The following is a 15,724-nucleotide window of genomic DNA, read 5'->3' on the forward strand; positions in this document are numbered from 1 at the left end:
TGAACACTAATCTCACCAGACCGTGCAGTTCTAACTGGCGTACTCTACCTTACACAGTAAAGAAGGAAAGAGGGAGCATGATTGAAAAGGACAGGAAAGGAGGTAGAAGTTAGGGACGGCTGACAGTTCTAAATCATGTAAAGCATTTGTGCATTATTAGGAGAGTTAAAGAGCACCCCCAAAAAGGCAAGACTGCTTCCTTCATTCCACTTCTTTTCTATAGTGCCGTACAGGGAGATTTTTATTTTATTTTTGACTTGAATTGAAGAGGAAGAAAAGTTGTGGTACAACAAAGTACTGAAGTGTGAAAATTGTGACCAAAATAGTTTTTAAGTAATAAAATAAATAACAGGGGTGTTTTTTTTTGTGACCATTTTATTTTGAAAGCAACGAATCATCAGTCTTCCTTTCAAACTTTTACAAATATTTGCATCTACTGAGAGAGCATTCTGGGAGCATTATACCTAGCTTCATATTGTTAAACTTTGAAAACGTGCACCCATTTACTTTAGTGGCACCAATGTCACTAGCGCAGTCCGAGCTTGCATTTATTTAGAGCGCTCACCGTAATAATATAGACTTTTGCATTAATAAACCATAAATAGAAGTTCGAACACCATTAACACATGCACAAATATTGCACCTACTGCAGACAATTCCCTTTCCTGCTCCATAATGTGGTACGGTAATTTGGCAGCCACAGGATTTGTGCTGCTGGCAGTTGGACCTATTAGTCCTGAGGACAAATAAACCTGAAAACTTCTTGTGCTTGACCCTAAATAATATGTCCCAGTGTCCCTCTATAGAATGACACATCCCTGAAATAAATAAGTATTGACAATGCCAATAGGCCTGGCTTGTAACTGAAAATGCCTTTCAAGTCACTGAGTTTAGGTAGTCAGTCAGATATACAAGCATTCTCACTTCTTCCTGCACTCATGGACCTGTTCATCCACCCACAGACTCATTCTTCCATTCACGCGTTTAACCAGTATACAATAAGACAGATGTACACTCTCCCACAACTATATGGAAGATAAATAAAATGTAAAACAAAAATCATGCTGCCACCTAAACTTTGTGATTATATTCTCGCAATACAAAAATACAATTAAACATAGCAGTGGCAGCTGACCTGTCATGGTATTGTACACAGGGGATCATTGTTTTAAAGTGCCAACACAGGTACCACGTTTAGAAGCATCATTGTGGCCATCACGGAGTAGTAAACACAATGTCACCTCGCTGTAGCATATATCATTCCAAGCTAGCTCAGCAAACGTGGCCAGTAACTGCTCTGTTCATTTTTCTTACTAGACAATCTCTGTTGGAATACAATGCCCCTAGAACTCTTGAGCTATTCCTACCCTGCCTACCATCACATATGCTTTTTCTTTCAGAAAAAAAAATCAAATAAAAAATCCCTCTTGCTTGGTACACATGACACTTGTTCACGATAGCTTATCAGGCAAGGTATATTCATTTTGTTGACAGATTTCAACAAGCAGATGACATATATACAGAGAGAGATAATACTGAATAAATTCCAGCAGTTTACACATATAAACCTTATTAATGTGTAAATGCCAAAACATTGGCTTAATTGCACAGATAAGAAGACCAAATGTGATGTCCCAGGTGCTATTGTACAATCGGAATTTAGATTTTTTTAATGTAAATACAAATTTTACTTGTTTTAAAAAAGGACAATTCTAAAATTACACAACCCTTCAATTGTTTCACTTATAATTATTTTTCTTCTTTTTGACAGCTGAATTGGATTTGGCTACATATGTTAAATCTTGGTCTTTCATTGCCTTTTGAAGTCAGAGTATCAGTTCCACAGCTCAGCCTTTCAGTCTGTGAACTCTTATAGCTGATCATGGTCCTAGGTGCCAAGTAGTTCTTCTCTATAGCATTTGTCTGAAATACTTCTAACCATATGAGTAACCCAAACGTCCTCACTGAGCACATTTTGGCAGCGCATGTATGTCGCCAGCCTTTGTTGTTGGCTAACCCTTGGGATGTTGTTGGCTATTATTCTCGCTGCCCTTTGAGCGATCCTTAGCCATGATTTTGACTTTTGTTACTGTTTATCTCAATCTTGCTTAGGGTGGTCAGGATTTGCAAACTATGCACCTCAGTCTCCTTCACCACTGCATTGCTGAAGCCTCATGCCCACTGTTATTTTAACCGTATTATAAAAGACCTTTCAGTATGGTCAACGTACCAGGCATTGCCCGTGATAAAAATCGAGTAGAGTGCTTACTGCTAAAGGACCTCATAAATAACAATGCTGTTTTCAGACTGAGTGGTTTTGCTTTTTCTGGACTCACAAAGAAAAGAAACTGGGAAGAGTTGCCAAGATTGGAACCTCTAACATGCAGGTATTAACCCTGTTCAAGCTGAACAGCAGTATCAACAGTACTTGACATCAGTGTTGTAAACTTTCACTAGTACATTTATTTATGTGCACTCATGAAGTTGAGTCTCAAGATTCTTGCCTGTTCACAAAAGGAAACGGCAAATGATCTGACTTAGGAGAGATATTGCTAAAAGTGAGAAGCTCAAAAGCATGGAAGGCCTCATTCACAGTGCTAATCAATGGAAGTGTCCACTTGAAGAGTAAAGGAAGAAACAAAAACCTGAGTTCTTACCCGCTAGGCCTTCAAGTAAGCTGTTCACACTGCTAATCGGTCAGTACAGTACACCTCAACAGTAAGCAGTTACACACACTTTGAGCCATTGTATTTATAACCCCCATCATTCGCCCAAACTGCTCTTAACTGAACCTGTACGCATTAGTAAATTAATTGAAGTAAAATTACATTGTACTAGACTTTGAATGTTGCTCATTGAAGCTTCTTGCGGCCACATTTACTCTCCAAATCGGCAAACAATTAAGTGGAATTTGAGGCGAGTGCTTCTACAATGCAAAAAATTCTTCAGTTGTGAATAATTATAAAGCAGATATGTGTGCTATTATGTTACATACATTTGTAAAAGCGCTCTGTTACCCACAGGAGTATCCTGATGGTGTGCAGGTGTGAGAGCCCAGCCCTGAAGGTGGAGGGGAGGGGAGTGGGGCGAGGTGGGGATTATGCTAAGACAGGTGTCTCCAAGCAGTAGCTTGCAAGCTACTGGTAGCTCGCCAGCTCCCTGGATGTAGCTTGTGGAAGCCCATCCCGGTAGGTCAGGGAGGTTGGTCTGGGAACATTGAAGGAGATAGTGAGTCACATTTTCAGGTCCTTGGAGTCCCAGCCAGAAAAAACAATGTCAGGTCTCCATACTGACAGTCTGCTGCGGTTGGATGGTCTGCAACATGACCACATGCTTTCCCTTGTAGAGCATCAACATTGAATAGAGATTGGTCATGTTGTGTACCTCATTGTATCAATCACAGTGTGTAAATTAGCACTCAGCCATAAAAGAATGGCAGAAGGAGCAAGAGTAGATTTGCTTTAGTGGGAGGATGCAAGGAGCGATCCACATTCGTAATCTTATAAGGGAAGGTCTGTAGTGGAATCTTATTGGACATGGTCATCTTCAGAGGAGTGTGCAAAATCTGCCTAATTTGCTTTCGTACGTAAAAGGACAAATAATTACTGAAATGCAGATCCATCCTGTGGTGATACATTTTAGTGTAAAATGTGTTCGCTTGTCAATTGTTGATGATAGGACACAGTTTTCAGAAAAAAAGCACAGCTGCTGCAAACAGGTGCTTGCATCTCTCTGCATTTATCCAGCACTCCATCGCAATTTAATTACATGATGTGCTGTAATGTTTAGTGTTTAACAAGCGTACAAGCGCTAGGGTAACTTAAATTTCACCCAGGCCTAGTCATATTGTACCAGTGATGATAATCATGAGTAGCTCAGGGTGATATTCATTGACCAAAAGTAGCTCCTGTCATAGAAAAGGTTGGAGACCCCTGGTCTAAGAGCTAGGTCTTCAACATCTTGTGCAGGTGGCTCTGATGTGTAGTGGGAGGTCGTTCCAAACTTCAGGAGCGATGAAAGAGAAAGCTTAGCCTCTGGTCTGTTCTTGTGCGCGCGTGGGGCATGTGCAAGGAGTCCAGCTGAGCGGAGGTGCCTGGCTGGTTGATGGAAGGAGATGTTACTCTTGTAGGCTGGGCCTGTGTTGTGGAGTGGTTTGAGCACCAGAGTTCCCTCAGGTGTGGTATGATGTGTGTCTTGCGTGGAAAGTTAAGGTTGTCTTGCTGCTGCACTGTGCATGTTTTGCAGTCCAGGGAGCTACTTCAGACATGCAGTTAGTTGACTTGTGCCTACTGTTGGTAGTTTTGTCCAAAAGGGACAGTATTGGTTGTGTCATTGACGTTGGAGATGTTGATGGTGTGGATGATGTTCGTCAGTGAGGTCATGTAGGTGTTGAAGAGGGTGTCTGAGTGATGAGTTGTGAAGTACTCTGCAGACAAGTTCTTGGGCTTCTGAGGAGTAGGGAGCCAGGTTGACTGTCTGGGCTCTCTCTCTCAGAAAGAAGGAAATCCAGTGGAGGGAGAGGCCTTAAATGCCATTCGTGAGTTTGTCTGATAATGATGGGTGTGAAACTGTGGCAAATGCTGCTGATAGGTCCAGTAGGTTGAGGGCTGCAGTTTCGCCTCTGTCTAGGATCATGCATATGCTGTTTGCTGCTGCAGTGAGAGCCTTTTCCCTGCTGTAGTTTGGTCTGCTTCTAGGCTGCATGGTGTCGAGGTGATGGGTCAGGTGTCTATCTTTTTGAAAGACCTTTGCAAGCTAGAATAAGAGAGCGATCTTTTGGTAGTTCAAAGCTTGCTGCGTCCGCTGAGAGTTTCTTCAGTAGAGCGTTGACAGCAGCGTGTTGCCAGGCTTCTGGGAAGATTGAATGTCGATGGAGGTGTTAAGGGTGAGGATCTAGCTGAAGGATGGGGTGGGCTTTGCTAAAGGACTGTTGGGGGCATGGGTCTGGTGGGGCTCCGGGATGGATGGACTTAATTGTTGTGGTGATGGCTTACACTTGGTGAGGGTCCTTTTCTCAGCCGAGAGACTCTGAGGCTTGCTTTGAGGTTCATGGAGGTCCTATTGAGGGTCAAATTTGGCATATACAGCTGTGACTTTTGTTATTGAAAAAGTCCAAGAGAGCGTTACAGAGGTCTTGCGAGGCAGTTATGTTGTGGCCAGTGGCTGCGGGCATGGTGAAATCCCTGATGGTGGAGAAGAAATCCTTATTGCTGTTGGTACTAGTGTTGATGTGGTCTGCGAGGGCTGATCGCTTGGTGTTCTGGATTTGCTAGTGGGAGCATCTCAGGGCTGACTTGAACACGTCTTTGGAGTTGTGGCTCCTTCTCCACTTGCCTCCAGTTGCTTGCCGTGCCTTTTCATCATCCTGAGTTCGTCTATGTACCAGATAGCCTGTGTTTTTGTGGTGTTTTGGAGCGCATCAGAGTGTGGGGGTGAGGTTTTGGTGCAGAATCAGACACTGAAGTTCTTGATGTCATCAGTTAGGTTGCTGTTTATTTTTGGCAGTGCTCAGAGAAGATGGAAGCCTTATCCTTCTGTGAGACGTTCTTCCAGCTGAGATGAGCAAGTCCGAGGTGGTGGCTCTAGTACAGTGCGAGATGGTGACTTTGAAGCTGATGAGGGTATAGTCAGTCCAGCAACTTTTTTTTTTTACCTCTATTCGTACTTTATTTGCTCTTGTAACCTGCACACGTCACTTTTTCCTCTCATAACGTATCGTTTGCTACCTCGTTTATTTTTTGCTCTTGATACGTGCACAATTATCACGATTGCCTCTTGTAATGTAACGCTTGTTTTTGTAACAGGCTCACTTGTAATTCTTCTCCTCTTGTATCTTTACTTTGCCTATTGTGAAGCGCTCTGACACCTTCGGGTAAAGTCCGCGCTATATAAAAACGCATTAAATAAAAAATAAAAAAAAGATGATCGGTGTAGGTTTGTGGACGTGATGTTTCTGAGGGAGAAGAAGATAAAGGTCCGGGGTGTCTAGCAGCGTGTGTGGGTCCAGTGACATGGTGGGTGAGGACAGGGTTCCCTTAGCTTTTGAGCAGGATGGTCAAGTTGGGGGTCTAAGCTATCATCTACGGGAAAGTTGTGGTCCCAGGCAGGCTGTAAGTGCTAGAGTTGGAGATGTGAGGTCTGTGATTTTGTTGCTATAAGTGGCTCGAGGTCAAGCTGGTATGTACATGCGGGTTCCGCACAGGATAACGTTGGATGTGGCTTGTAGCTTGAAGGTGATGTGCCCCACGTAGCTGCTAGCGGTTCCAACAAAGTTGGTGCAGCTGAAGTGTTGCTCGTGTTGATGGTTTTGTCTGACGATTTTGTAGCCGTTGGGGATCGCTGCAGCCATATCTAGTGTGGAGGGTAAGTTTGGTCATGTTCAGGGGCGTAGCTTGTGGAGGGGAGTTTTGGGTGTTATGCCCCCCCTAAAAAATGTATTTTCTGATAAATAGTTGGGTACAGCTGCTTTCAATCGGATTTCACCAGGAATTTTTATATACAATCTCCTTTTTTTTTTCTCTCTCTCTCTCTCTTTCTCTCTCATGAAAATATTTTAAAATGTTGGTTATTTTACAAAATATAGTTCTCTTACAAAGACAAGGTACCCCCTTTCAACTGCCCCTTAAACCCCTCTCATGCGCCCTACTTTTTTTAAACATTCTATGCCAGCCTTGAAGATGAATGTGGAGACATACGAGAGTAGTGGCTGGTTGGAGCGTGCAAGGCAGGGGACATGCTGGGTGGTGTGGTAAGTGTTGGAGGAGGCAGAGTGTAAGAGAATTTGCAGGCGGTGCAGATGAAGGCTCCTTCTGTGTTGTGCGGCACAGTGCGGCTGAACCATGGCAAGTGGCTTCCGGGGTTGAGGGCGTGAAGGGACGCAACGGGGTAGGTGGGTCCATGTGGCACTAGAGGTCCAGGTGCTGGGGGCGGCCCGGGTGCAAACAGCTTGTCTTTGGGGCATCCGCACTTAAGCCATCATTAAGTGGGTTGCCGGGAAGGTAAGGACTGCAGTGGGTGGGGGTCGAGAGGGAAAGCCGGTAAGGAGAACTGAGGAGAAAAGGGCAGGGAAAGCAAGGCAGAGCGGACACACAAAAAAGACGAAAAACAATGGCAGCACAACTAGAAAAAGCACAAAAACAGACTAATAGAAACGAGTAACAGCAGGGAGAGTGAGAAAGGGAGAGTGCGTTTTCTTCAGATTTAGGTAAAGGCCATATTTTGTCAAAAGATATGTGCTTTTTAATTGTGCACCCCCAGAAAGGGGGCTGTTGAAACTTTGATAAACTATTGGTGTGGACTGTTCTCAGTTTGGACTTTTGCTGAACACAGTTTAAACATTTCATGTTAGTAACTGATTTGTTAGTATCTACTGCTTTTTTTAAATAAAAAGACCAGTTTTATATGCCACCAAAAAAACTTCAAGTGAATAATGACAGTGCTTAAGAGAAACAAATAGCTGTTTGCAACCGTGCAAATTTTTTGTGGAGCTCTCAGTAATGACATGTGGTTTCTTTCAGGTTGGCATCAAAGACGAAGTGGAAGAATGTAAACAAAAGTTTGCCAGCTCCAGTGATCCAACAGTCAGCCAGACTTTTATGCTTGACAGAGTATTCAACCCAGAAGGGAAATCCTTACCATCCATGCGAGGATTCAAGTACACCAGCTGGTCCCCGATGGGCTGCGATGCCAACGGACGATGTCTTTTAGCCGCGCTGACTTTAGACAATAGACTGACCATTCAGGCCAATCTGAACAGACTACAGTGGGTCCAGTTGGTGGATCTAACTGAGCTCTATGGTGATCGGCTCTATGAAGCCAACTTCAAGCTCTGCAAAGGGGACATCCCAAAAGGAGAACTTGGGGACTTTGCAGAATTTCAGAGGCGTCACAGCATGCAGACGCCAGTGCGCATGGAGTGGTCTGGTATCTGTACTACTCAGCAGGTGAGCCACAACAATCAGTGTCGTGATGTTGGCTCCGTACTTTTGGCAGTCCTCTTCGAAAATGGAAACATTGCAGTCTGGCAGTTTCAGCTTCCCTTTGTAGGTAAAGAATCTATCACTTCCTGCAACACTATTGAGTCTGGAATTAGTGCTCCTAGTGTGTTATCCTGGTGGGAATACGAGCACTGTAACCGTAAAATGAGTGGACTAATCGTAGGAAGCAACCATGGACCAGTGAAAATCCTACCTGTCAACCTGAAGGCAGTCAAAGGCTACTTCACGCTGAGGCAGCCGGTGGTGCTTTGGCAAGATGCCGACCAGATGCCAGTGCACAGCATTCAATGCCTCCCTTTGTACCACCCCTACCAGAAGTGCAACTGTAGCCTTGTGGTGGCAGCTCGAGGGCCCTATGTCTTCTGGTGCCTGCTCCTAATCACCAAAGTAGGTTTAAATGTTCACAATTCCCACGTTACGGGACTTCATTCATTACCTATAGTCTCAATGACTGCGGACAAGCAGAACGGCACAGTTTACACCTGCTCAGGCGACGCAAAAGTGCGGCAGCTAATCCCCATATTCACTGATGTGGCGCTAAGGTTTGAGCACCAGTTGATCAAGGTGAATGACATCTTTGGCTCTGTGAAAACCCATGGTATCGCTGTCAGCCCATGCGGTGCCTATCTAGCCTGCATCACCACAGAGGGCATGAACAATGGTCTTCACCCAGTCAACAAGACCTACCAAGTTCAGTTTATCATGCTAAAAACGTTTGAGGAAGCTGCAGCACAGCTTCTCGAGTCTCCTGTCCAAAATCTGTTCAAACAGGTGGATCTGACTGACATAGTGCGGTGGAAGATTTTAAAAGACAGACAAATCCCTCAGTTCTTGCAAGAGGCCTTGGATAAAAAGATCGAGGACGGGGCCACATACTTCTGGCGTTTGAGGTTGTTCCTGTTGAGAATATATTGCCAGTCACTAAAGAAGCCTCCCTCAGAGGCTCCTTGGAGGCCATCACACAATGAAACAAAAGTCCTGATAACGGATACTAGCGCACAGGAGAGCAAAGACTCTGAGGAACCGGAAAGCGAAAAGGGACAAGAAGGAGAGACTTCTTTGGAGTCAATAGATATGGCTCCTTCTGGTGAAACTGAAGTACAGGGAATGATGGAGGAGAAGCTTTTGGAGACGCAAGGGAAGATTGAAGCGGTGGAAATGCATCTGACTCGCGAGCACATGAAACGTGTCCTGGGGGAGGTGTACCTGCACACATGGATCGCGGAGAACACCAGCATTCCAACGCGAGGAGTCTGCGACTTCCTGACATCTGACGAGGAGTACGATGACCGCACTGCTCGGGTAAGGTGAATGGGAAAGCCAAACTGCACAACAAAGTTTTACTTTAAAGCCATGCTTTAATGATGTGTACTAATTTGATTCTTATTAAAAACATAAACTAGCCCTAACCTTTCAGTCCCAAGATCACATTGCTACCTCTCCTGAAGGTTAAGCTCTTAAAAGTTCCTCGCTTCAGCCAACGGACATGACCCAGGATCTAAAACATCGGTCAATATTACAGTATTTCTGTACCATTCTGTTACTTTCTCCTCCACCCTCATCACAGAACTGAACAGGCAGGCAGGGAGGCACTGCAACTCATTGTGGCAGAACAAGAGCTAAGTGTTGGCTCACAAAATTAGATTCTCTGAAGTCAACGTGTGCAGTACAAATGCAAAGACAGGGAGTTGACCAGCTCACAAGAGGCTTACAAGAGTTTGAATCCATGAAGGTGAGATAGCAATTGTAATAGACCAGGTGAAAATAAGCGAAGCTTTTGTGTGAAAAGACATTGAGAAGTAATAATGAAAACACTATTAGAGGAGAATCTCTTAGGGTGAGAGGGGCCAAGGGGTAGGGAAGGGCAATTCCAAAGAAGAAAACACTAAAGTCGAAAACCTGGTGAGTGGTTGTTTCTCAGGAACCAGTAGGCAACCTGCCTTAGATTCGTGGCACCAAGAGAGGAGGCTGTGTCCAGGGTGATAGAAAACTGTGTCTGTGAACCTTGAGGAGCAGCTTCCACGGTACATAGACCGCTGCTGTAGTCTCTGTTACAGGGGTATTCAAATGGGGGGGGGGGGGGCTCATATGATACCAGGGGTTGCAGGATGGGGGGAGGGGAGTCCGCCAGGCTCTGTCCAAAATGCTGGTAACAGGCCTGTAAGCTGAAAAAATGGACAGCATTAAACCCCTCTGTAACTGGCCATCACTAACAGGTTTTGTGAGTTATATCCAAGCTGGGAGTGTGTGCCAAAAGTGAAGGAACTCCAAATACTCTTCAAAACCCCCACCCCACTCCCACTTCTATAACCAAAAACGGAAAGGTAGTAAATGGCAGAAAATCTCACTTCAGATTGGTGTCCGTAGTGGTAAATGTACAAAAACAATACAGTATAATGGGTGCACGTGGTCAGGTGCCCTACTACCTGAAGGCACAAGAATAGTGCATACGGATATACACAGCATATAATAAACAAATATGACCACAGCACTTAACAATGTACAAACTACTAATAATCACACTGTGGATGCTTTTAGACATTAGTAAGGCCTACCTGACAGTTTATTTGGCATCGTGTATTTGATTGCGTTTTTAAAACAGTAACAGAACTTAACTGTTCCATTTAAATAAATCTAGACACATTTAAACATAGCCAGCTTAATAGAACGATTGTGGAAAAAATTGGAGGGGGCCCAATGATTTATGTATTTCTCCCCCACCCCCAATTGGGGGTAAAGGGGTGCGCACCATTAAAACATTTGAAGACCGCTGCTCTATTAGCTCTTGTGATACCAAGGTCTATCCGGTAGTGAGTGGAGCAATCAAGATGCTGTAAACCTGAAAGTAAAACTGCTTCTTGCTCCACAGTGTACGGGAGTCTTCTGTTTAAGCTTACAGTGTGGAAATGTTGGGTTATGGCAAAAGGGTTTAACTCGTTGACATTTAGAACCAATGTCAATAATGTGCCAGTATGACCACAGTACGTGTGCACTGCTACAATACTTTGACTTGGTTTTTAACTAAAAATATTAATAAAATGTCAGTACTAGACTTTCATCTGGAGGCAAAATCGGAATGCTGTATTTCGTAATTCTCTAAAATGCATCTGAAAAGTCCTGGTTTCTGTGTGTAGACATGCTGTGTTTATTCATTAGGTTGAGCCTGCAGAAGACCAATTCTGGGCTTACAGGAACGTACAGGGGTTTACATCACGCCCACTATTTGATTTTGTCGCTCTCACTTCCTTGCTTCTTATTCAATGCCTTTTCTTGGCTGTTACTGTTCTGGGACACAGTCTCTTCACCACCCTCTTGACCCGCTGACTTGTGCTTCCTCTGCTCACTTTTAGGGAACTACTTTTTCTTTTTGGCTAAGCACCCCATCAGAGTACACGTTTCCAGCTCTCGCTTTCTGCGTCCCGCCCCCTGCTCCGTTTGCACTCTCCTTGGTGGCTGCTCACTCTTTCTCCCATGTAGTTCTCCTCCACGCTTCATATTGCTGTCTTCCTTGTGTGCTTCTTCCCAGCCCCGCTCTCCCTATGTTGCTTTTTCATTGGTGCTTCTTTCTGATCCGCCTCTCTGTGTCCCCACCCTGCTGTATTTATATAATATATATGTATTTATAGATATATAGATAGATAGATGGGCTAGACAGCAAATTGATACAGCATGTCCACAAAAGCGCCTTCACCCACTTAATTTTTTATTTTTTTTAATGACCAATCTAAATGGCACCTTCACCACTCTATAGACGCACGCAAACGTGATGAATAATGCGTGTGCTACAGAATGGTGCGACCATCAACAGCGGTCGCGTCATTGCACTTTTTATGCTGATACTCGACAGCATTCGCAAAAAAAAATTGGGTTTAACCAATGTTGTTCAATGTTGCTAAAAAGCATCAGCAAAGCTAGTGGGTCCCAAAGGGTAGACTTGTTGGCTTTGCCAAAGCTTTTTTTTATATACGAAAACTGAAGGTGATTTGGGGACTTTCAAGGTTTATGCAGGAGTCGCACAGACCTCTCTGTACAAATGTTGGTTGATCCACAAGATCAGACGGGACCGTTGGCCAGGTTTCAGATATTTCTGGCCTGTAGCACCCTCTTCCTTTCAAAGTAACTGTGAGTATTGAGCAAGAGGTTTCTGCCGATAGTTGCTCAGTCTATTAATTAAACAGGATTCAAAGAAAGAGTATATTTAAATAGGTTTGAAGGGGCCATAGTGAGTGTCAGTGCTTTGGGAGCGTTAATGTTTTGTATTATCCGATAATCCTTTAGGGAAAGACGCAGCCCCATGTCACCGATGATGGACTGATGCTGTCCTCAGTACTTGTACCCCCAGTTCTTGTGATGTTTGATAGTCTGACTGTTTAGTGATAGTAGTCGTGCAACCCAGGGACACCTAAAAGTGCACGACTAAACCTATGCTTTGAGGTGTACAGTTAGTCCATGCCCAGTCTATAGATTTTGCTTACATTGTGCTATACCCTTAGGTACTGATCGGACACGTACTCAAGAAGATGAACAAGCAAACATTCCCAGAGCACTGCAGCCTGTGCAAGGAGATCCTGCCTTTCACTGATCGCAAGCAGGCTGTCTGTTCCAATGGACACATCTGGCAAAGGTAGGCATCTTCATGCAAGGGTTTTCTGTCCAAAACTCTATATCTTATAGAGAAAGACTGTTAAAGGTTTGTAATCACCAATGGTGTGCTTGGAAGTGCAATCACAGGGCCTGGAAGTGTTTGGCGGAAGAGGTGAATCCTTATATGTTGGGAAGATGGTAGTAGAAACTCTTGGGGACACTGGTTTTCTGATGTCCTTGTTTCTCTGGTACTAGATGGAGGCTTCAATAAAGTGCACATTTTACACACTGTGGTGGCCTGCTCTTCACCGGTCTCTTAGTTGTTTTGTTTAGTCACTCTATACATCTCCTGATTTAGCTGTGAGGCTGAATTGATGCTCCATAAAAACCCTACATGGTGTGATTGAAAATAAACCTCCCCATAGGCACCAGTTTCTTTCTCCACTTTGTAATACAACTCCCACAGCATCCTTTGTGTACTGATTTCTTTTTTCAGGTGTTTCCTAACCTACCAGGCCTGCCAGAGCTTGATCTACAGAAAGTGTTTGCTCCAGGACAGCATTGCAAGGTATTCTATCCCCGAAGGTAAGCCAGGAGGAACCAAGAATGTGTGCAAAGATCCTAGGTTCTATTACGCTAAAGCTGTGCTTCTTGTAGTACATTGATAGTGTAGTACAAGCCACACCGGCTGCGGAGACACTTTACAAAGTTTGTTGAGACCAAGCAAGCAGCAGTTCAGGATTTACAGTTTAGTCTTCTCTGCCTGGATCCCCGAGCCTGCTTAGGAATTCTTTGAGATTATACATTCCCAAAACAAACGGTGTTCACTATGTGATACTTCAGATGAAATCCTTTAATATCCCTTGCTCTGATTGAATTGTTATTTGAAATTTTTAAAAATGTGTGTTCAAGTTATCCAATTTCAACAGACCTCTCGGTTTTTGATTAGTTGCTTCAGATTTTAAATTGAAATGTGTTGTTTTGTTACTGTTGAATTAAGTACCTAGCAGAGAAAGTCCCACCAGTCCCTGTGGCCACTTGTGTGCTCCCCCTGCAGTTTACACCGCTGGCCTCTTTCACAGCTTTTGATCAGTGCAAGGTGGTGAATTAAGCGTAGGAGTAATTACACTTTGGAAATTGATCCCATTCCTCGTTCATCTGATTGAGCATTGCATGATATGTTTTGCTATTTGTTGGCCTAGGTTTGTTGCCTGTGTTACGGCCTACGTTCTCTCAAAATGTTTATCGGGCTTTATCCACAAACCAGTGCTTGTTGAAATTTTCTTTGTGGAGCAGTTGAGTGGGTTACTCCCACCCCCCCTCCCCCATCAATTTATATACAGTGACTCATTCAAGGACTCGTAGTAACCAATTTATTGAAGCCCTTACGTTACCTGATTTACACTTTACTGCTGTACAGATTCAGGCCTAGTGATCTTTACGTAGATTGATGTCACCGCTCCTGTGAATAATCTTCAATCGCTAGGGACAGCACACGCATTACTGTTCAGGCGTTTAATCCGTGCGCCAGCAGTGGTGCATTTCTCTTTATATTCTGCACGGCATGCTATACCTGAGCTCAAATGCTATAGATAAGCTGAAACATACAATACCTAAGGAAGGGCCTTACTAGCCCTTTCATGTGAGAGAGGGCAGATGAGCTAGACTTTCTGGTGGGCGGTGGTGTTATCCTACCGGTTCTCTGCATTACTGTCCTGCCAACTATCACCCACTTGCCCTTCACAAGCCACCTAGTACACAATACACAGCAACATGCCTGTGCTGCTCACCCCAGTATGCAAATCTATCCGAGTTTCTTATTTCCTCCCTAGCCACGCCCCTTTCCCGCACCTGCAGAAAGGCACCAGGACTGCCCTTGGAATAGTTCTAGTCCACCAAGCAAATATGGTGTTTCTATTCCTGGGACCAGACTTGGAATGAATGTTTTTTAGTCATAACATAGATAAATGTATACTTAAGCATAGCTGCTTGTCTTTCATCTAAAACCCAAGTGTAAGAAGTGGAAACAAATCTAAATCTCCCCTTCCCTGTAACAGTAATGGGTGGTAGAGCGGAGGGGGGGTAGCAGTGACCTTTACTTCTACAGCAGTGCAGTTTTTTGTCTGTGTTTTCCATGTTACAGTTTGTGGCAGCACGGTTCCTCTTGGGTGCTGCTAATTCTGACTTGGTTCTTGCTCGTAGATCCCGAGTGGCTGCAGAGACTACTGCAGGATCCATGCACCTTCTGTGACTCCCCGGTCTTCTGAAGCTGAGCAGCGCGGAGCACCCAAGATTCAACACCTCGTCGCTGAAAGTGGAGGAAAACTGCAGGTTTTGCAGATCGCACACCCCTTCGCCTGCAGCCAGAGTAGGAGGCGGGTGCACCTTGAAGTCAGTTGCCTTTGCACATTGCACTGCGGCCCAGCGATGTGCTCCAGCCAGTGCAGCGGTCGTGGTACAGGGACGCCTGACCTTAAATGTTTCATTGTTGAGCGGTGGGGGCGTGGACCCTGCAGCGTGGATTGTTGTGACCTCTCACAGTAGGAATACCGCTATTACGCAGATGAGGGTTTTACAGTGTGTGGTCTGCTCTGGCGTGGCCGGTGGGACTTGCCTCTACCACAAACTGTTCAGGATGCTCGATAAATGGAAGTATTTATGTGGCACAGGTTGTACCAACTTTATAAAGCTCACCCAATTAAATATGAGATTAATTGTGACAACGTTTTTGTTTTATTAAACCTCAAGGTACATCCCTACAAAAAATGCAGGTGCACCTTGTGCAGGTGTATCAGCCTTCAAGCTTGGGAGCAGGAATCGAGTGCCAAAGGGGGATTAATTACCCCGACCCCAGTGCTGCACGAATCAGTGAGACGGCTGCTCAGTTTGTACAGCCTGGTCAATGCAGGGAGATGCGTGCAGTCGCGATTGGCAATGAGAATCCAGATCTTGCATAGTTTGTCTTTTAGTATCAGACAGGTCAATGCAGGGAGATGCGTGCAGTCGCGATTGGCAATGAGAATCCAGATCTCGCATAGTTTGTCTTTTAGTATCAGCCAGGTCAATGCAGGGAGATGCGTGCAGTCGCGATGGGCAGTGAAAATCCAGATCTCGCATAGTTTGTCTTTTAGTATCAGCCAGGT

At 44.5% G+C, this 15,724-nt stretch overlaps 1 protein-coding gene across 4 annotated transcripts in view; it reads left to right on the forward strand.

Annotated features, from left to right (window-relative positions):
• The window catches only part of GTF3C4 (general transcription factor IIIC subunit 4), a 31,160-nt gene extending 15,856 nt beyond the window's left edge, over positions 1 to 15,304 (forward strand). For 3 of the 4 annotated variants that reach the window (XM_069237119.1, XM_069237115.1, XM_069237117.1), the window contains 4 exons: positions 7,518 to 9,299; positions 12,491 to 12,621; positions 13,078 to 13,166; positions 14,784 to 15,304. In XM_069237119.1, coding sequence (XP_069093220.1) covers positions 7,518 to 9,299; positions 12,491 to 12,621; positions 13,078 to 13,166; positions 14,784 to 14,848 — 2,067 coding nt within the window. In that variant the 3' untranslated portion in view covers positions 14,849 to 15,304. The remainder of the gene's footprint in view (positions 1 to 7,517; positions 9,300 to 12,490; positions 12,622 to 13,077; positions 13,167 to 14,783) is intronic. The other variant, XM_069237116.1, reaches the window with a different exon arrangement.
• Positions 15,305 to 15,724: the final 420 nt, after the last annotated feature.

This window comes from Pleurodeles waltl, chromosome 6 (assembly GCF_031143425.1).
Source record: "Pleurodeles waltl isolate 20211129_DDA chromosome 6, aPleWal1.hap1.20221129, whole genome shotgun sequence".
NCBI lineage: Eukaryota > Metazoa > Chordata > Amphibia > Caudata > Salamandridae > Pleurodeles > Pleurodeles waltl.